The following is a 22,427-nucleotide window of genomic DNA, read 5'->3' as shown; positions in this document are numbered from 1 at the left end:
CTCTCTCCTTTTCATTCTTTCTGTTTTCGTTTTAACACATCCTGCTGGTATGAATGTAACACAGCTTGCAGAGTGCTATTCTGCTGGATCCAAACCATTAGTTCTGAAGTTGTTGCAGAGGGGAAATCTGTAGTGAAGCTGTTTTGTAACAGCTGTGCAAGGGCCTGAATATGAAGTTCAGATACACAAAAGAAGTTCAGTACAAGGCAGCCAAACAAATTTTTTAAAGACATATTGTTCTCTTACCTCTGAATGAAACTGCACCCTAGTCTACTATCAAACCAATATTCAAAGTGCTTGTATTTTTTAATACTTTTGAGTTAGCCTACAAGTATTTCCTTAAGGCAAAGTCAAGTATCTTGGACACAGAGAACTGGTCACTCCATTTCTGCAAGCTCCCAGCACACTTCCACCTAGCTTCCTATAAGAAAGCTAATAGAGATGGTCTCATTAACTGGTAGGCCCCTTTTATTTAGTTTTCTAACTAAACCAACTTCATTTATATACCAAAAGAAATTTCAGACCATAGTTAAAAGCAATATCCATATTAGCAGTGCAGAGATTAAAAAAAGCCATAGCTGGACACAACCTTTATAAAGGTTTTCAAAAGAGAGATGCAGGGAGTAGGAGAGGAAGAGCTTTTAATTGCTGCAGTATTTTTGCTCAGTGGCCATAAGTCGGAAACCTAACTTGTCTCTCAGTGGTCCAATGGAAAATAGGATAGTACTTCTCTCATAAGTATGGTAAGTATGCTCTAAGTACGGTATATAATAAAAGGTCACACACTTGCATTGTAATAATAGGGAAGTATAAACTTAGAACACAGCAGCTTCATAAGGTCCTACTGGAAATTCCTCCAATCGACCTCCATTCTCTTAATCACAAAGATGCAAGAATGAACATTAGAGCAGCTTGGCTTTACCCTGCCAGAAGTGGAAGCCCCCTTCCACTTTGCTTTTTGTTTCACAAAGGAAGCTTAAAATTCAGCTGAATAATAACATTAGCACCCTAAAATTTATATCTAATGTAAATTGGATATCACCCATTCAGTACCAAACAGAAACTACATAAAGTCTCCAAAAAGGTGGAGGAGTTAGCATCTAAAACCCTCCAACTAATTCCCTTTCTCCTGACAATAAATATAGATTAAAGAGGCCTTCATCCACTTGGTATCTCAAAAAGGAACGGACAAAGTCCAAGAGGAAAGCTAGGAATGATGCAGTGTAAATTACTAAGCAGTCTTGACATAGATTGTACAGCTCAGCCTTCCTTCACAGGCACTGAAAATTGGAGGAACTATTCTGATCTAGATGCAATTCTAGCAGAGCCTTAGTTACAGATTCGGAACTACCAGATTCAGACTATCTTTCTGAAAGCAAAATATTCAAAGATGCTGCCATCAGGAACCGAAATGCAACAGAAACAATAGTCCATAGTAAAGTTACCAGGAATAGAAGACAATGCAAAAAAACCCCAAAATTCCCAGCAGACCACAAGACTAAATTCCACAACAAAAACATGACTATTTTCAGAAAGCAATGCACAGTAATCTAAGATATGACAGGTGAATTTTGAGAGCACTTCGGAATGGTCCATACAATCAATAGAAATACATGCTTTGTGACACAGTAAAGAGTAATCTTTTATAAACTCTTAAAAATAAGCAAACAATAAAAATACCTAAAAGACTTTTTCTTCTTCATGAATCAAAAAGTGAAAAATTTCCACTTGTAGCACAAGATCAACAGAATTTCGTAAGATTTATTAATAAATTTCATGGAATGCCTTTAAGTTAGATTTCTTCCTCCTTTCAACATTTTTCGTGGAAGACAGCTATTAGTTTCAATTGACACTAACATTATCTTTAACATAATTGTTAAATTACTGAGGAAGAAAAAGAATTCCTATTATTTTTCTAGTGTACCCCTAGAAATCATTTTTTTAAAATTATTTTGACCAATAAAAAAATACAAGACTGAAAAGCACTGTCAGGAACTGAGACTACAAAGTAAGCTTACAAAATTATTTCCATAAATTTTCCTTTTTCCATAATCCATAACTGATTTGTTTGAAATATCTTCCTAGAATTATTTTTTCTTTCTGACTACGGTGAATATCAATGTTTAGACTTCTGTTTTGTAGAGGCCTAGGGTTATCAGGTATCTTATGCTCCCTCTACTGACGCTATGAGAAATGGCCTCAAAACCCTTAAAGAGGCTCCTCTGAAAGAACTGTTTAGGATTCAATACTCCAAGAATTTAAAAGGCATCAAGTACAATTCTTTGGAGAGACAAATAATTGTGAAAGTCACAGCAGAGCATCTGTTTTCTAATTCTTTCTAAGGAAGAAGCCTTAGAAAGGAAATTCTTCCTGCAGTGTCCATGGTATTGATTACTATACAAGCCATTTATGATACTCTTAGGAAATTTTAAAATGTTTCAAGGGCTTTATATTTAGGCAGGAAAAAAGAGCTACAATCTTCCATTTTTGCATAGTTCTTAAAAGTATTTCTTTACAAACTCTTGCTGCTTGGTTGTATCCACAAAATCTACCTGAAGTCTCCCATTTATCCTTTGTAATATGATGTGAAGGACAGCAATATACTACCAGTGTGACACATGCACCATCTTTTCACATTTTGAAAATAACTGATGAAGTCACAAATAGGATATAATCTACAACATACATCAAGGAAAGATCCCCATAATTCAGGAATTACTTAAGGGGGGATTAGGTATATTACTTCGGCTATCTTGTAAGGTGAATTATCTTCAGTATAGCAATTTTGTTATTCTTTTACTGAAGAAAAAGCAGTCTATTGTGGGTTTTGGGTGTTTTTTTATAAAATGTCTCATTTAATAATAATAATAATGGAATTTCTCTTTATTAGATAAACTGTAATACCTTGTAAGACTACAATACATAATGTTGTTACATCAAGTAAAAGCTGTTAAACTAGTTTTATTCTATAGTAGAAACAAGTAATGTCATACAATAACAATGCCTTCGTCATGATATGCCATGAAACTAAACCTTTGTCATTATAGACACTGACTATGAAGAGAGAGAAAAATCAGAAAGCCACAATGAAATACAATTCCTAAATTTCCTACACAGACCTCTACTCCACTGAGCATTAACATAATACAGGCACTTACTAGATCAATCAGACTCTCCTGGATCCTGTTCAGTGTGGTGCGTAATCTGCTGCTACTGAGGCCCAGTCCTGTTGATTCAAACTGGAAGACAACAAGTTAGGTTTAAGCTGGGAAATGAAAGCCCATTGGTTTAAACTTTACAGTGATACAGCAAAACTTAAGTTTGCAAACAGTAGTTACAATTTACCTACGTTAAAAAGTTTCAGCACGTAAATGCAAACATACAAAATGAAAATCAACAGAGATCACAGCACTCAGCACTGCACTGGTGTGAAGAATGACCCAAATTCTTTTCATGAAGATGACAGCCTACCCTTCATACCAGTAAACAACCAGTATCCTTTATTGTTGTAACACTGTATCTGGGTTCAGGATTTTCTCACTTGGGTGATGAGCCCCCAGTGGTGCACCACGATGCCCCCACTGAGACTTGAACGCACACTACACCCAGGCCAAATGGTCTTGACTTCTTTCCAGCTATAACATTTGTTATAATTCTTTATTAAAGTTCTAACTTGCATATGTAAAATTATATCCATTGATCTTTACACAACAGTCATTAATGCTTATAAAGATCTACCTGAGAAATGTGCCATCTTCATGTTCATGGCTCAGAAGTATTATGGTGGAGATGTTCAGCTGGTATAAATCAATAAATCTACACTGATTTCCTAGGCAATGCAATTAATTACACCAGCTGAAAGTGATTTGACATGCATAATTAATGTAGCTACTTGTTTTCTACTTCCAGTTAAAAAAAAAACCAAACAACAAAGAACAAACTAATACAACAAAGGAAGTTGAAACAGGGCAGCTAAGAAACATAAAATAACATCAAGAATCTTGAAGTATTTTACTATAGTTCTGGTATGTGATTCACACCAAATGGCAATTTACTGAACAATATTTAGAGCACTGTTGTACACTGTAGTACTGGGCTTCCTTTCAATGCATTAAAGCAAGGAAGAAAGTGTTCATGTCATCCCATCTGCTCCTTTTAAATCCTATTTACTGCATCTAGTATTTCTGTCTTATGATGTCCATCTGCCCCAATCCTCCTATATATTCAAGGCAAATTTACATCTGAGCTGAAGTCCCAGTACACTCTCCCGAAATCTAGAACCTAATCTAGGAGACCTAAATCACTATCCTAACGTCCAAGCTTGATAAAAGGGGTTCATGCCTTTGTTTTTTTTACAAAAAATAATTTGTATTTTTCTTCACATTTTTTTCCTGCAGAAATACCAGTTCTAAACCACCTTTGATTTTGCAGGTGTATGGATGAAAAATAGTATTATTTTTTCCCCTTTAAGAAACACAAAATTATCTATTTTTTTTTTCCTCCTTATTGTCATATAATAGTTTTTTAAGAGATGGCCATAAGGACTGCAAATTCAATACTGGCTTTTCTCTCTGTTAAGGTAAGAACAAACAGGAAAAACACCCTGCTTAAAGGGAAAAAAATTTTTTTGCAAGTTTCAGCCATTAAATTTCATTTTAATAAATTTGCATCTGCACCATGAAAACTATACATCACACAGTCTGCCACTAACTCCTTCACTTTCTGCCTATCAGTTATAAACTTTCAATAGTTAGCAGCAACTTTCACTTACTTATTCCATAATGGCATATTTCTTTCTAAAACATGTCAATTTCACATTTGAAACATAACTGAATGAAAAGGAATGTAAAAACAAACTTCCATGTCTGTAAAACATTGCATGTCAAGAACTCCAAATTTTTCACACAGCCAATTACAGCCTCAAGTCAGAACTGAGCATCCATAGGTATGAGGCAGAAAAAACCCACAACAAACAAACAAAGAAAAACAAACAAACCCTGAAAGATTGTTGCTCAGCATTTTTACACAAGGACAGAACCCCACGACTTCACACAGAACATGTCACTGATCAGTATCACTGCTTTGCTTCGTGGAAGTTTTTTCTATTTCTGTACATTCTGCACAATGGTAGATTTTAAATTCCACAGATTTCCGACCTAGTAAGGCTAGTAAGCAGAGCATTAAACAATTTACAGAATAATTCTACTCATCAGCAATTCAACATAAATTCTTATACTTAAAAAAAGAGTGGCCATTGGTTTACAAATTATTGCGTCTTGTCAAGAAAATTAAAAGTCACCTCACATTTAATCTGATAAGGAAGACTATTCTGTGACATGTTAATGCATGTCTAAGTCTTTAGTGAGTAGATATTAAATACAGGCAATTCCTTTTAATTTCATGTTAGGTTGCTCCATAACTTGAGATAAGGAGAAAAGGCAGCCTTAACTTGCATCACACAAATTAAAAAGTTTTTGAAAGAGCAATTATGGTTGCAGTGGTGTGTGACTTTTGGCAGTGAAGAAAGCCAAATACTGACTACACTTGGTAAAAATTCTAAAGAGGTCTGGAAATAGCAGTGACTTTGCATCATGACTGGACATAGAATTCAACATGTATATTTTAAATCCTTGGTTTTCACCGAACTGGAATGAACTCCGTACAATTAGTCACTCTCCTTATGTGTGTACTAACTCACACGTACAACATAAGCACAATATTTACAAATAATTTCAACCACATAAGGAAGATGTGTTACCAACACACTTTTAAGAATTCCATTTGATGCTGTTTTGTAAATAAAAATAAAATATAAACTCTATCAGTGGTCTAAATCACATACCATCACCCATCTCTACTTCCTAAATGTTTATAAACACTATGAGGAGTGAGGATAACATTACAAGCGGGTTTATTATATTCATAGACTTTTTGTAAGCATTATATTTCCCATGGAAAATCATCTGTCAAAACAAAATTAGCCAGGCTACAAAAACATCACAATTTTACCACTCATCTGCTATAATGTTTACCTGCCTATCACTGTGCTGTTCTTTGTTAGAGAGTGAGGAAGTCAGTGTGAGCTTTAAAACACAAAATGGGAGATGCAAAAAGATAAAAATAAATCCAACACAACATGAATACCAAAGTAGATGATTAAGCCAATGGAAATAAATTACGTTAACAAAATAAACAAAAAACCCACCACCCATCTTCTAAACACAAGCAGATTGTAAATGCATTTGTCCTGCCAAAGAGAACAGCACAAAACCATTTAGAACCACATGCTAAGTCTGAAAATCCAATACAATTTGCCAAAAGATGATGATGAATTTGGAACCCCATGATATTATTACTTGTGGAGTAATTTAGGGGCCAAGAGAGGAGAAAATTGTTTTATATGCAGCTTTTCATAAATGCTTTAAGACAATTCTGTTGAAAGTCGGCCTATCTTATGTACAGACATTGCCAACAAGCATTTATTTCAACTACAAGATCACTCAAAAGAGACCTGTTTTCATTAATGCAAGTAGATTGAGACAAATAGTAGATGTGAAATAAAGTATTTGAAACCTCTTAAACCTGAGTTACTGTTTCTTCACAGCACCCTCCCCCTCTTTCTTTTGCTATCCTTATCTAAGGTTAGAGAAATACATGTAGGAAAATTATATCAACTCATACACTCTAGGCTCCAAATCACCACCCTCCTTCCACAGACTGCTCCTTTGCTCCCTACTTTCAGGCATTTCATGTTGTCTTATCTCCCTTTCAAAATACTGGTGGAAAGAGTATAGAATCTATTTAAATCACAACAGGCTTCATGTCCCAGTGATAATGATGCTCCAAGTGCTTATTCCCCTTATTACTGATCTAATCAGCCTTTTCTTACTCCTCCATTCAAATCCATTCTGTTGTCACTAATTTTTCTGAGGATTACGTATCAGGTAGTATTTTAAGCAAAGAGATCTCCTCTCTGTTCTCATTCTGTGAGTACAGTGATAATTGGAAATTAATGGTGTTTCTACCTACCGTGTCATTTCGGCCAAAAAAGGTATAGACTGCATACAGATAATAATCGAAGAGCTGGGACATGAAGTGGATCACATCAAATGCAATTGGTTTCAGAATATTCATCATCTGCATGTATTTCCCTTAAAAATTAAATACAGAAGATCAGTTTCCTCACCTTAAGTGCTACAAAGACAGCACTGAGTTTCATAAACCAAAAACAGCTTTACAAAGGTTATTATCTAGCCTTAATTATTAAGAAAAATGTAGTAATATTTTAGAGATCGTGATGTTTAAAAACAAAGGTAAATATGAAGACAACACAAATGCCTAAAGACTTCTCCAAATGTAGATGTTAACCCATATCAAAATGTCTTGTACCATTAAGCCTTCCAGTACCAAATTCAAAATAAACAACTTTCTGAATCATCTACAAGTTTTAGATTCAGTTAGCCAAAAAATAATAATCCTCTAGATTAGTCTCTAGTAAACGATAGATAGAGTCACTGAAGATTTTCTGCATTAGTGTGTGTTTACACAGGCACATATGGACATTTTTAAAGCTACAGGAAAACACAGTGTAAAAATGACATGCCCACGATTGGATTTCATCCAATAACTCTAGGACTAATGTGTTTCACATCAGCAACACAGCATTTCCTGTGTTCTTTATCCTTGGGTAAGAAACCTGAACATTTTCAAGATACCCAGCACATCTGAGGAGAATAATAATAATTCCTTCTCTTTCTTCCTGTTCTTTGTTGTTGCACATTTGATTTGGGAATTTTTTTTATTTTTATTTTTTTTTTTCCTGAAAAACCCTCCAGATCCTCATCTATATTTTAGCCAAGTCAAACTGATCATAAGATTTGGACTCAGAAAGAATTTTTTCCCTACAGGTCTAGTTCACAGGGCATATACACTTTATTTATTTTGTTTTCCAGCATAGGGCATGGCTCCTTTCATAGAGTTGTACAAATTGTACTTAATGAAAACCCCAGTGTTGCAGGGACCTTACATTTCCTGCTGGCTGGCTCAAGAACTAAACACTGCTTTCTTTCCCTATTAGAATCTTAAAAACATAAAGAATATATAATAAGCTTTTGGTTATTATAAAACAGCAATTTCTGAACAAAATGTAAATGCCGTCCACCCAGCATGTAGGATATAGCAGATAATTTAACAATTTGTGATATTCCAGAGAGGTTTTGATGTTGGAAGTTGGAAAAAAATACATGAGGGTGCTAAACAAATTTATTTTTCCTGTAGTCAGCAACACTGTTCAAGCTAATGCTGTGTACAGTAGTTTACTGATCAATATATAAAATGTTGTTTTATGCAAAGAAACTGAATAACAAAGTAATAGAATTAGCTGTTAATATCAGGGGGAGTTACTTGAATGTTTTAAAGCAATTACTTGTGTAGGTTAGTAAAGATAGCATTAATTTGACAAATACATGATACAACTGCATACATGGTAAGATGGTACAGCAGCATGGTAAGAATCAAGCAGCAACCTGACACTGCTACTTTCTAGGTTTCTATCCAGCTTAGACTCTGCTTGAATAATACGCATCTGTGTCCCAGACTGCTAACACACACAAGCATCTGTTTGGTTATTTTTGGAGATTTGACACAGGCTGCAATACTTAATATTTGCCAGTTTAGCCCAGTTATTAATTCTGTGCTTAATTACCAATGCTTTGATCTACAGCACTATTAACAAACTGAAAAGCTGACTTAAAAATTTGTATTTGTCTTCCAAAAGGGAAACCCAAATGCAGCTGATTCTAGCACAGCCCAGTGTGGAAATTTTCAGATGTTTGGAAAATAATGGTACCCTAATCAAAGCAACTGTCACCTTCATACATGTTATCTGAATATTCTGTATTGCCACAGGCTGTTTTTTTCCACTTGCTCTGTGATACACACATTTTTAAACTCGCCTGCAACCCATACACTGTTTAAGGGTGATGTGTCATATTCTGGACAGTTAGATTTCCAAGTATCTGTGAAGTTGGCATGAATATTCAAGGTAATCTCTTGGGTAGTATCTTATGCTTTTCCAAAGGGTGATATACTGTACACTGCCCAAGCATTGTCCCTATAAAAATTTTCTGACGCCAAGAACATTTCTCTATTACTACATCACTCAGCATCTTGACACAAACAAATGTTCCCAGAACACGTCCTCCTAGTTGCTCTAACAGGATGCCAATTTTTAACTTCTATACATTGTTACCTAGTTGCACGAAAGTTCCTATTTTGGCTTTAAAGGGGGGTATATGAGAACATGTGTGAACAGCACTAAGAGCCTTAACTCATGCTGTGCTAAAAACTTTCAGGAAAACTTGAAAACACTGTTTACAGTTTCAACAACTCAGAATACCTTGTCTAGAGGCTCTCCGTTAATAGCTAAAATTGCTGAACATTTGCCAGGTTTCTTCTGAAGTATTACTTCCAACACTTCTTTTGTGCTTAAGACATTGTGCATTGAGAGCCCTATCTATCGACTAATCTATATCAAACTAATCACTAAAACAAAAAAGCTGAATAAATGGACAACCTCCTGAATAATATATATATGAGTTTTAGTATATCTATGGTCATTAGTAAAATAATTTCCTAGGCAGCCTCAAAATTCCAAGCATGAGGTTTCCTACAACATACATTAGGAGCTAAAATAGCACTTCGTTGGTGGTGAAAAGCCCATGTAATTCAATAACTTTGAAAGACTGTATGATTTGGGGTTTTTTTTAAGTCCCATGAGTTCTATGCTATGTGACTAATCACTTCAACTACAAGATTTCTGCTGTAAGATTTGTCACCACATTATTACTGTCTTAAAAGTTAATAGGCTTTAAACCAAGAAAAATCTACATTTCTTCCCAAAAAACTTTCACAACAAAAGCAAAAATGAGGCAAAATAAAGGAATTATAAGCCCCCAACCTAAGAACTAACTGAATGGGTATTTCTTAAGTCAGAATCATATTAATTAAAATCATGAATCACCCAAGCAATATTTAGAATGGCATAGTCATTAATTATTCTTGTTGATATATAAAACCTAGGCCAAAATATTCCATACTGATTTAACATGCATTCATTCTTCTATTACATTTTAAGTCAACACACAATGGCTTGATAGGAATAAATTAACCTTATAAACTAATCTAATGTTTATTTTATATTGGAAACAGAGAAATAACTACCTGGCTTACAAACTTGAGGGAAAAACAGATAAATTGAAGTGTTCACCTGAAATTCAAATTAAAGTTATAGCAGCTCTCACTTCAGTGACACATAGTAACTCATTTATGCAGTTTACATACAATAAGCTACACTGTTTTATTCATCTAGCTTCCATACAAAGTATACAGCACATATATAAATAGTTCAAAATGGGTTATGAGCACTGTTACACCCATTCAATGAGTACTGCTTGCATAACATCCCTTCCTATAAAACAAGGCAACTATTTTTCTTGATTGAGCAATTTAAATCCACATCTTCATCTCACTCAAGGCTTCCCTTTCTAAACTGTTCTCCTTTATGATTTTCTACTAGGGTCAGGGAGCTGATCTAGATCTGCCAGAAGTCATGCTGATGCAACATACAGGAGGTAGGAATATCAGTGACAAAACATAGCAGGGATAAAAGCTGCTTAAGTACTCGCATTACCGCTGTTAAAGAAACATCTCAAAATACAGCCTTATTTTCAAGATACAGAACTTCTCAAAAGTACAGGCTTTCTGCAGATAAGACGTATCTATAGTGTGCCTTGTACTACACTAGGCCCCTGCTTATTTTTGAGGCATGACATTGCTGGTTTTGCACATGCAATACACTTCACTCAACTTAATCTAAAAGCTAGACTTTAGCTCACGCTGGTTGCATAGATCTCCTGGGCAGAGGGTAAGTAGCTCCAGAAGAGAAGTGCTACGATATCTATGCCATGATATGCAGGCAAAGACATCCCAGACACTCAACAAACTATCACCTTCTGGAGATACCTGCAGTTCTCTATTGATAAGGAAGGGATTCTAGACAACCATCTCAATTGTACTCCTTGAAATTAGTGTTAAGTACCATGACAAGTCCAAGCCAAAAATCTAAGACAGTGCAAGAGAAACTAGAGCCTTCTGTGGCATTAGCAGGGGCAGCTGTTAAAAGACAGGCATGCTCCACAGCATTCCTGTCTGCAGCAAGATGATCCAAGGGACTGGATCAAAACTAGATGTCCTACAACTAGATGTCGTGCCTAGCCAAATCTGCCCAGCAGCAGCATGCTTATCTTCATGTTTTATAGGGATGATTCAAGAGACAAGAGGGAGACAAGAAGGGAAGAAAAACTAATAAATCAGATAGACTGGCTAAAAGGTGGGATCTTATTTATTTCTTGTTTCTGTAGCAATTAACCCTAAATTAAAGAAATGTGTCTGATGCCCCTGTCTGGTAGAATCAAATGAAATATTTGTATATTAAGGCTGAAAGTAATGACAAAAGATGATGGCATTTTCAACATCTGTGGCAGAGGTGTAATATGCAGTTTACATCTAACAGAAACACGGTCCAAAAAAATCTTTTTCATTTATGATATCAAATGGTAGGTAGTCTTTAAACAAGAAACAAATTAAGAAGAAAATGAAGCAGGGTCATTGCATATTAGAAATATGAGAACTTGCAAAGAAACCAGAAGGAAACAACTACTAGGACAAGGACAAAGGGAAAAAACAAACCTATTTGTTCATGAAGCTAAAGAGCTGGAAGTACCAAAAGTCTTTCCAAAACTAATGTTTCCAAACATAGTAAAAATCAGGTGTTTTCTCATTATAGAAGACTAACAAAAGCAAACCAAACCAGGGGGACATGACAGGACAGAAATCACAGATAATCAAGACAGCTCAAAAGTAAGAACAAATAGTTTGGCATGGTTTACACTGGGGACAATGATACTGACACTGGGAAAAATGAATAAAGGAACAGGGTGACTAATAGAACTGAACTGGTCACTTTCTGCTACACTGACAACGAGCTAGAAAAGAACTTAAAAGAGTCAAGCTACATGAGCTAAGGAATTAGGACATAAGAAAAAATGGCCCTGAAATCCCCAATCTGGTAATCAGTGTAGTAACTGCTGCAATTGAAAAACAGCAATTAAAAACATATTCAGCAGAGGGAAAGCAACTATTGATTCACTGCTTTAATCTGTAGGATGCAGGACTTCCAAGTTTTTAATAAAGTATGGAAGTGACAGCAGCAGAAAGAGGTAAAATTAAGATTTAGTCAAAGTATTAATTTAACAATATTGCACAGTAAACAATGAAGCTAGAGGATTTATGAGTAAGGGTTTAATAAAGGAGAAGACAAAGTCAGTAGAACAAAATTGCTACTGTACTATCTAGATAATCAAATGGAAGCAACAATTTACCAAAAAAAAAAAAAAAATCAATCACATTACACATAGAATTACAGGGGAGTGTCTTCATGGAAAACTTTTGGCTAGAAAGAACCTCCAGAGGTCATACAGTGCAACCTCCTGCTCAGAGCAGATCTAAATATATGAAGTTGGTCAGGGGCTTTTCCAGCTGCATCTTGATCACCTCAAAGGATAGAGATTCCCTAAACTCCCTGGGGATTACTAGGATGCATTCCATTTACTGAAAATACCAGTATGGGAGGGCACTTTTCTTCTAGTTGTCTACTAAAGATGGGTAAAGACGGGTATTCTGTGCGTGAGAATTTGAGTAATGAAAGGGCAAAAACCCCAACATTTTTAGTTCTTACTTTGGTAACTCTACTCATTTAAAATGAAGCATTTATTCCACAAAGACACATTGACAACATAAAATATTAACCTATTTTCTTTCTATCTCCACTCTATATATGCATTCAATATTTTAGAGAAATAATCCACCATTATTGCTTAAACTCAATATATGAATGCAGAATAATTTTCAAAATAAAAATAACTCACAAGATATAACAAAATTTTCTATTAAATTAAAAATTATTATGATTTAGTACTTTATTTCTATTTTATTAACATTTTCAAAGGGCGGAAATAGAGCCCAACTAGGTCTATCTTTAAAAGCCTTAAAATTCATCTAGCATTTTTTCTATAATCCATAGGTTTGCACCAAAATAAAAAAAAACACATTAAAAACTAGAATCATTCTACATACCAACAAGCCGTATTACATTCAGTGTAGTGTTAGTTAGGATGGGTGCGTTCACTTTATAGAGGTTATAATCTGATTTCTTTCTGCTCTTCAGAGTTTCTCGAGAAACACTTTAAAGAAAACAAAACAAAACACAACAAATGTAACTATTATATTCACAGACAAATACAAGTTTGTAGAAAAGAAATCCTTACCCCTGGCTTCTTTCTCATGACATTATGTCTTCCAGTGCATTATTTTCTTTATGCCAAAGCATAACTGGGATAGAATTCTAACATTTGAAGTTAGAGATCTGACCTAATTTACATAAAATTGTGCTAGAGACAGGAGTTTTTGACTTGCAGTCCAAAGCTTGAGTTCTGCAGACCTCTGTCTGGCATCAGCAATGATTTTAACCACTGTGATACAAGTTCATAGCTTATCAAGTAAAGAAAACTGAAACAATGCAAGTCACAACAAAAGAGGGGCAGACCAGTGAACTACAGCTGAACATGACGATCAAGAAACTGAAAACAATTTTGAATAAGATGAAACTAAAAATACATTAAAGTTTTCATAAGCAGTAGTCTTGCGAGAAAGCAGAGAGTTGAACTTTTTAATCCTTCTGGTTTCCTTCCAACTTGAGAAACCTTCTGCCAGCTGTCATACCTCAAAACAATACTCTTTCAATAATTCTGAATGCTCCAATTTCACAGCACAAAGCTAGAGACAGTGATTGTGCTTTATGTATATTAATATCTCCATCAGTTCTTCGAAATGAAGTGGTTTATCTGATATATCTTATTAAATCATGCTAACAATATTTTATCTTAAGGAGTTACTCTTTAAAAACTACTTATCTGTTTTGACCCAAGCTGATTGCTTTCTAGTTCTCCTGCAATCCTCCACATACAAATGTTAGCCTGCTTCACAAAGTCAGAATGGACATCTAAGTAGTAAGGTGTCCTAGACACAAATTGTATTTCAGATCCTTTTAAATGCTACAGAAATAGCTTTTGTTTATATGAATATAGATAAAATATTTCTATATATTAAAATATTATATGTATATTCATGTCTGTGTATATATGTATGTGTGTATATATTCTTAAAGGAAAATATTTTAAAATTCCAAATTACCATCTTCAAGCTATTTTTTTTCTCATCTGTAAGTTTGTTTTTGTTCTGCAAAAGCACAAGCCTCAAACCATTTGTCTGCAAATAACTGCTTTTGACACAACAGAAATTGTATATATGCACGACAGCGGGCGTAGAAGAACCTTCAGTTAACATCTAATGCTTGCTAACCAGTTTTCCACTCCTTGCTTCAGAGTGCCTTTATCCCCCACCAAAACCTTTCTTTCCAATTTTCCTTTCTGCAGTAAAGTTTAACGTTACTCCCCCTTCCAGAGATCTAAGTGCAGGTACATTATTATTCCATTGTTGTATAGATTGAACAGAAAATGAATGTATTAGAATACTGAGATGAAAACCACGTAAACGAGACCAAGGACTCACACAGTCTACTTACCTTTTCACAGGGATGTCTCCTGTTTGCTCATCGACATAATCTCTTTTCAACTCTTCAGGAACGTCACTGTCACTATCATACTCTTGATATGCACTTTTTTCTTGTTCATCTGATTCATACTGTTTAAAAAAAAAACAACAAAAAACCTGCCATTATTTTTTTTATAACATTGTCACTCGTTTAAGGTAGCATTTTGGTCACATCTTGGATTTTTCTTTGATCAGGTTACAGATAACTGCTGGCTGAAAGGCTACTGACAATGTTCATTAACAATGCAGCAGATAAATTATACAAAATCATTTTTAAGTGCATGTCTAAACAAACTTCTATTCTCAGATGTTGATTAAGAGTAAATATTTGCATCACTTTTTTTCCCAGCTACTGGTATTTTTTTTGCTTTCTTGTTGCTGTGTCAAAACCCCAAGTATCTGACTTCTAGTACTTACTTTACAATCTGAAAAAAACAGTGATAAAACCTCAAAATGTATCCATATGGTGGTAATAAACCAAAATACCTGGCACCACACAATCCTTAATTACGAAGGCAAGAAGGACTAAACTATTGGTTCATGAAAATACTTATTTATTTAAAAAAACACACCAAAAAAACCCTTGCAGTTCTTTGTAAAATTGATTTTAGTAGACTTTTAAAGATATTTATGCTAGACAGACTTTCAACCACTTAACCTATTACAGACCACGTGATTTTGACTAAGCACAAACATTTCAAGAAAACTATAAGCAGACAAATGCTACTGCAAAAATGGAATTATTTCTCATGGCTAACTATTACCAGGTAATTTTTTTTCTCACTATTTTTTCTCCACTTATCTTTTTCAACTGTATGCTGTTCTGTCTACACTAACAGCAAAAAGAATAACTGTGTTTATCTGTAGGTACTATATATATGAACTTTGCACTGTACATGGAACAAACAAAAACTACAGAGCAAGCAAGGAACAGAATTCTACAACCCAAACTGATACAACTTTCCTCTCAGGGGAAAATAAAAACTTCAAGAAAACCCCAAAACACAGCAAACTATATTATTCTAAGAAACACTCTTACATTATATAACTCAGTGCATAGACATAAATCAATTATATCACTCAAACGTATCAGTGGAATAAAATCAGCAGGGGTGAGATTAAAAGTATTTTCTTTCTCTTTCCCATTACTTTCTCAGAAAACTTCATTAGTTGTTTGGGGCATGCTTGGATTTATTTGCATGTGTTGGTTCTCGGTCTTGTCTTGACATATACAGCATCCTTGATCTACTAAAAGCCACAATAGCCCGATATATTTAGATGTTTATCTAATTATTGATGGAACAATTCCTCTTTGATGGAACAAAACTTCATGCACCCGTTGCTACATTTGTCACAAATGCCACCAATTATTCCAGAATAACCTCATGGAAAATGTGAATGCACAGATAAACGAATCCTTGCGTCTTTTAAAAAATAAGCAACTGAAGTAGTTACAGAAAACTACTGCCTCCAAACACTCAACCACATTTTTTGATTTTTTGAAACTGCTTCACTTTGTTCAATCGTTGACTTGTGTTTCAAGTATTTTTAAAAAAATATTTTCAATTCAAGGACAGAAGGTTTGGGGCTTACAACTGCAGCCTGGAAAAACTGAGGAACACAGGCTACAGCATATACAATACTTTCTAGGATTTCCATGGTAAACATGCATTATTATTGCTAGAGTATGAGTTACATGGAGAAATACTATTCAAAAACACAAATAATAAATTATTTTTATAGCCATACACACATACTAGAAGTGTACAGTTAGGATTTTAATTAAAAAAAAAAACCTGAAATTTGCAATCTGTTTTCACTCCATTTAAAAGCAGTATTTCATGTCAATTTCTTTTTCAAATGTTCTAGGTTGCTCTGTAGTATAGGTGCTTTAGACACTTCATAAATAATGAAATAATATTATTTTCACAAGATAAATTTCTTAACCCAGAAAAGATTAAAGGAAAACAAATACTTGATGCTCAGTGATACAACTTTTTCTCCTGGATACCTAAACAACTATCAGAGCATTAAGAATATCCATCAGGCTGCAGAATGCACTTGCACTTGAAGCGAGATCAAGGGCACCCTGCCCTGAAGCCATTCTATCCATGGAGGCAATAATGACACATATGACAAAGACAGTCTGGTACCAGGATCCTTAAGAAATGGCAGGGTTGGAAACAATACAACAGTCCTCCAGAGGGGAAAACCAAGAAAGATATATTAAGGTAATGCCAGTCTCTCAGTCATCCAAAATACATGAAATTTTTTCAGCCACAAATGGCAAGTCCTGCACCAGCTCCAAGCTACAGAGGTTTTTAAAGCTTAACACTATTAGAGCAGTACATTATAAAAGCAGGAAGACCACAGCACAAACAAATCCAAAGCAAAAAACAGCCCAGATAGAAAAAAGACTGCAGTATTAGACACAGACTAAAATGAAATGTTGTGTTCATTAGTATTAACTGTCAGAATTTCTGCTGCACGAACACTTCAGACAAAGGAAAGCTATAATGAAAGCAGCTCAATTTATTTAAAAAATGAGTGGAGTTCAGCCTTGATTAAGAACAAAGAGTCACGGTCTAACTAATTTGGCTGGAACATTGGCATGGAGAACACTTATTATGTATTAATATATAATAAATGGCATGCCAATTCAATTAAAACCCAGTGATAACAATTTGTAGTAAATTTAACATTTTACTAGCTACAATTTGTCTTGAGATATGAATCTGACAGTTGACATACTAACTTTAACATCATAGATTTTGACAATTTTGAGAAATTATTTTTTAATGGAAAAATAATGTATTAAGTCTCCTCAACCTAACACTATTAATGAGCTGAAAAAGTTATTTCATGAGGTTAAAATATCTGTATTTTTAAGTATGCCTTAAGTAACTCACAACTATTAAATAGTGACCTCAACCCGAAGTGATCATATAAACCTACTTTGAATATGTAGAGTCTGTAGTAAAATTTTAAAGTGCTAAAAGGAATTCAGATATCTTGTAGCAATAATCAGTTCACAAGTGTTTAGGCAGACAAACCCACAGGAAAATGGTAAGATTTATCAATTGGAAGAGCGTCACAAAACTGCAAGTTAACTGTATCACAATAAAGATATTTTAGGGAGCTACAGAAAAAGGACACAAAACATCTCACTGAAGCTCAAGATACAGAGCTGAGGTAACTGGATTCAGAGGCCCATTTTCAGTTGTACAGCACTGCAACAACTAAGCAATTAAAAAGACTAAAATTCTCAGAAGAAATCCTGACAGTCCCTACTGTCCCAGCGATCCATTTGTCAAGAAAATCAACTGCTTATGTTCTTGTCATGCCATTTCATGAAATATCTGGAAACATGTCTGCATTCTCTAAAAACTAAATTTTGCAACCTCCATTTGACTAATTTGAATTCACTTCAGACCAGCTGGTAATAGACAGAGAAGATGAAAAATGTGAAAAGGGAAGGCAGGACAGTCACTTGGAGAGTATACTCACTGGGATGACAAGGAACCTTGGTTCAAATACCAGCCAGGTTAGAAGTCCTGTACAACTACAAGATAATTACCATGCCCTGTGCCTCAAGTCTATATGTAAATGTGCATAAAACTTCCCTGGCTCATATATAGTATGAAAAGGCTTTTACCCTTCTGGCAATGGAGTTAACGGTCAAACACACTGATGAAAACCAAGTAACTGCCTACTTAGCATCACTGAACACCCTTCTCCACACTCTCAGTATGACTCTTCAGATTTATTTAACATATTTCAATATTAAAAGCAGTTAGTTTCCATTTTCCAATGCATTAAACTCAGGTTATCATATGGAATAAACCTGTTTCTATACAGCATTGCTAGAAACATGTCAAATAAAGGAAATACTCACCCCAACTGATTTCCACAAGGATGGAAGAGAAATCAAAAGCATCATCCTCCATAATTCATTCTAAATTACGTTTAACAAACTGAAAATTAACTTTACCTTTTAGCTTAAAAAAAAAAAGTCCTATACGCTGTTTCTAAGTTCTTCAAATACCACTCCATTTAAGGTTAGAAAAACCCCAACAAACCAACAACTATTTTATTACATGAAAAACTGTATGTCTAACCCATATCTCACAAGAAAAACACATAATAAAATATATAATTGGTATTTCACTCTTTCCATGCAGAACATTCTGTCCCTCTGGTGCCAAAAGAAACCCAAATTTCATTATAGTTCTTCACTGGGCACAAAATCACATTTTATCAACTTAAAATATGTTCAGGATTCACTAATAAAGAACACTAAATTGGCACACAGCTTTGTAAAAGAGGATAGTTCAGCCAGCCTTGAGAGTCTCTGACAACATGCAAGCTTACTAAATGGGACACTTCAAAATTAAAGACCAGGAAACCACAACATGGACTTTTCTGCATGTGTAGGACATTAGCCTGCTGGCAATTCATGGGATCACAACTCCTTTAACCTGTTTCATGAAGCCCACAGCATGTCACCACTGAAGGGCTGTGGCAGCCCTGGGAAACCCCTGGGAAAATACTAATGTAGGTGGAACATGCCTTGCCAGCTTTCAGAACACTTGACTTCAAATGGGGAAAAAATATATTTATCCATTGCAAAACAAACTAAACTTCAAACAGGATGCCTGGCTTTCTGGCACTGTTAAAAGCAAAGCAAACTACCTAACTGAAGGAGCAAAGTGCCTTGATATTTCACACAGTACTGTAATTAACTGTACTAAGACATTTTGATACACAAAATAAGTTATCAATGACAGAGAGCAAGATTTGTTGGGGTTTTTTCTTCCCCTGAAACATTCCATACCCCATTGGAAGCCAGCACGTCTTCTGTCTCGTCATCTTTGCTGTCAGCCTGAATTTCAAATGGGTTTCCTCCATTACAGTACTGCTCAAATAATGTCACTGTTGTTGAAACTGCTGAGGCAGGCTGCTTACTAGGTGACACAGATGGAGAACGTGACTGCTCCATGAACTTAAATTCCTATTAATAGAAATAAAGTACAATTTTAATCATCAACAAAGCAGATTATTATTACTCCAGTTCCATTAAAACAGAATATAACAACAAACATGTGGACAATTAACCTGACACCAAAAATTTTAGCCAAAGCTTCCTTTTATTTAAAATGGATTATCACACTAGCTCAATTTAACCTTTAAATTGGCAATCTTATTCTAGTCTTTCTAATTTTTGCAGATTTTGGCTATGACATGCAATACATCACCAGCATTCGGAAAGTATCTGCTGTCTGAAGCTAGGTGAAAACTATGTGGTTTTTTTTATTTCACAGAAATTAGGAGATAAAGCAAGACCTAGATTTGATTTTTATATGTAGTTTTCTTTAGACAAGTTAACTAGTCATTTACTAAGGCTGAAATTTTTTTCTTTCTATTTTATTTTTTTTAAGATTTTTTTTTCAAAATGTATTCATTTCTAAATACACTGCACACAAAGTTTCTGGTAACTGGGTGTGTGCCCATACCTTTGCAAATATATGGACTAAGTAGGGCACATAAGGCATAATTTCAGACATTTTTTTTCTAAATAACTTATCTCAGTTGACATCATTTTTATCTACCAAACTAAAGCTACTGATCTTTATAATGTCAAAATGTACATCCTCATTTATCTAAATGTTTAAAGATTAAAACATGAAGCTAAAATGACTGCAATATTAGTTTTCTGTTTAAATTAATCCCTTAGTTTCTGCCGTTTTTTGCTGCTCCAGTCCCTTGAGCAGTATGTCTGGCTTTATAATCTCATTTCTTTATTAAAAACATTATTTATTTTGCTACTTTATGCTACCGAGGGTCCTCCTTCCTTCACCTCTGTGCTGTTACTGCCCCAGTAGCCTCTTGCTTACTTTCACAGTTAACTCTACACAAGCTGCAAAATTACGTCTAGCTTGAGATTGCTCAGCTATGTCCATTTTTGCACTTTAGCAATAGCTTTACTCATAGTGCTCCCGTTTCATTTTGCTTTCTGTTGGACTTGACCACAGAGTAATTCACTTTTTTTTTTCTTCCCAAATAAGCTAGTATGACCTATGTTTCCAGAAACAGATGCCAAAAATTGGTACAAGCTAGTGAGTGTTCATGTGACTGATTTTAGGTGATCACCTTTTAGTATCTTTTCCTCAAATAATTAATTTAGAAATGGAAAACTGACATATTAACAGCTCATTAAAACATGAAAAATAAAGGCTAACATCATTCTTACAACTCTAGCTTCTTCTGTGAACCTCTAACTGCCTGAAACAGGAACACTGCTGTTTTAGAAGTATTTAAATCTTCAGTTTCCAATACAATGAAGTGAAATTTAGGGGGATTTAGCAGCCATTAAAAATTTGTACAGTGGTTCACAGATCTTACTACCTCTCAGAACACCTGAATTCTTTGCTATTAAACTATTAATAGACTTGTATGTGTTACTTGACAGAACATACATGAAGCTGCAGAATACTAAAGCTTGATTTAACAGGACAAAGTTCCCAGGTCTCATTCTCCAAAAACATTCTTAATTCTTCAAGACGGGTTCTGAAATACAACAAATGAATAGTCTTATTTGTCAACAAGTATAAATAAGGAAGTAGATCATTATTAAACTTACGCAGTGAAAAACATCTTTAAAAACTGTCTAAAAAGCCACACTTGAAAACAGACACTTAACTCACTCTTTCAACTAACAGACCATGCAAAAGCCCTGGCTATTAACATAGCATATGTTTCATGACACCTCTGAAGAAATTTTCCATGAATTTCAATCTCCAAACTTTGGAAACTTTTTTTTTTTTTTTTTGTCAAGACTATTAGAAAGCAGAGACATCTATGATTATGTAGTAATACTGGACTTTTTTTCCTCTGTGTAAGCTGTAGAAAGCAATATAATAATTACAAACACACTATTAGAGGCACAAGAGCTTCTGTGAGGCCACACAATAGAGATGCTTCTTTCAAACACAGAGAAGCCAACAGAAGCAGGAATTGGAAAGAACTAATATTCTACAGGCATTTCAACTTTTCAGAAAAGAGAAATTGAATGGCTTTTAATCTCCTGAACTATATATTTCGTCATAGCTTAACTTTACCTTGGTACTAATATAGAAAATATTTTAGGGAAATATCATCAAGCCCTTACATTTCTTTACTGTTTCTGTTATGCTTTTAATTCTTAGAGAAGCTTCTGCTCATCCATAAGCAGAAATACCTTTAATAAAGAAAATACTTAAGCAGGAACTCGTATAGGAAAAGACACCAATGAGTGCTTATCAAGATCACATTGCTGCACCTTTTCCTCTTAACATATGGTATATTGTTTTGCTTAACAAGTTGCAGTTGGTAAATTATGCACTGTGTTTCTACTTAGGTAGTAAGAAATAGAAATACTACTATTTCAATAAAAAACTATATTCACCACTACAATTAAATTTTATTGTTCAACAAGATGAGCAATGTGTTGAAATATGACTACAGTTTGCTGTGTCTATTTAAATTCACCAGTTAACTACAAATAGACTTCTTGTGTTATTTTTGAGGCACTGAGCACCCGTAGATCTTCTCACAGTAAAGCCATGAGAACCAACAGATAGAGATGCTGTGAAAGTCAGCATTATAGACTAGAATTCTTTGAGGAAGACTAAGGAGAAAGAGTCATAGAAATGCAAACA

At 34.7% G+C, this 22,427-nt stretch overlaps 1 protein-coding gene across 3 annotated transcripts in view; it reads right to left on the bottom strand.

Annotated features, from left to right (window-relative positions):
• The window catches only part of VPS50 (VPS50 subunit of EARP/GARPII complex), a 78,504-nt gene that overhangs the window by 15,519 nt on the left and 40,558 nt on the right, over window positions 1–22,427 (bottom strand). Inside the window, exons 17-23 of one of the 3 annotated variants that reach the window (XM_051610929.1) lie at window positions 21,207–21,297; window positions 19,565–19,741; window positions 14,702–14,820; window positions 13,195–13,301; window positions 7,030–7,151; window positions 6,033–6,083; window positions 3,159–3,239 (exon numbers count right to left, since the gene is read on the bottom strand). In XM_051610929.1, coding sequence (XP_051466889.1) covers window positions 3,159–3,239; window positions 6,033–6,083; window positions 7,030–7,151; window positions 13,195–13,301; window positions 14,702–14,820; window positions 19,565–19,741; window positions 21,207–21,297 — 748 coding nt within the window. Of the gene's footprint in view, window positions 1–3,158; window positions 3,240–6,032; window positions 6,084–7,029; window positions 7,152–13,194; window positions 13,302–14,701; window positions 14,821–19,564; window positions 19,742–21,206; window positions 21,298–22,427 lie in introns of those variants that run through there. The other 2 variants (XM_051610930.1, XM_051610931.1) reach the window with 2 other exon arrangements.

This window comes from Apus apus, chromosome 2, assembly GCF_020740795.1.
Source record: "Apus apus isolate bApuApu2 chromosome 2, bApuApu2.pri.cur, whole genome shotgun sequence".
Classification (NCBI taxonomy): Eukaryota; Metazoa; Chordata; class Aves; order Apodiformes; family Apodidae; genus Apus; species Apus apus.
Note: the sequence above shows the minus strand (reverse complement) of the source record. Positions and strands in the feature narration are given on the sequence as shown.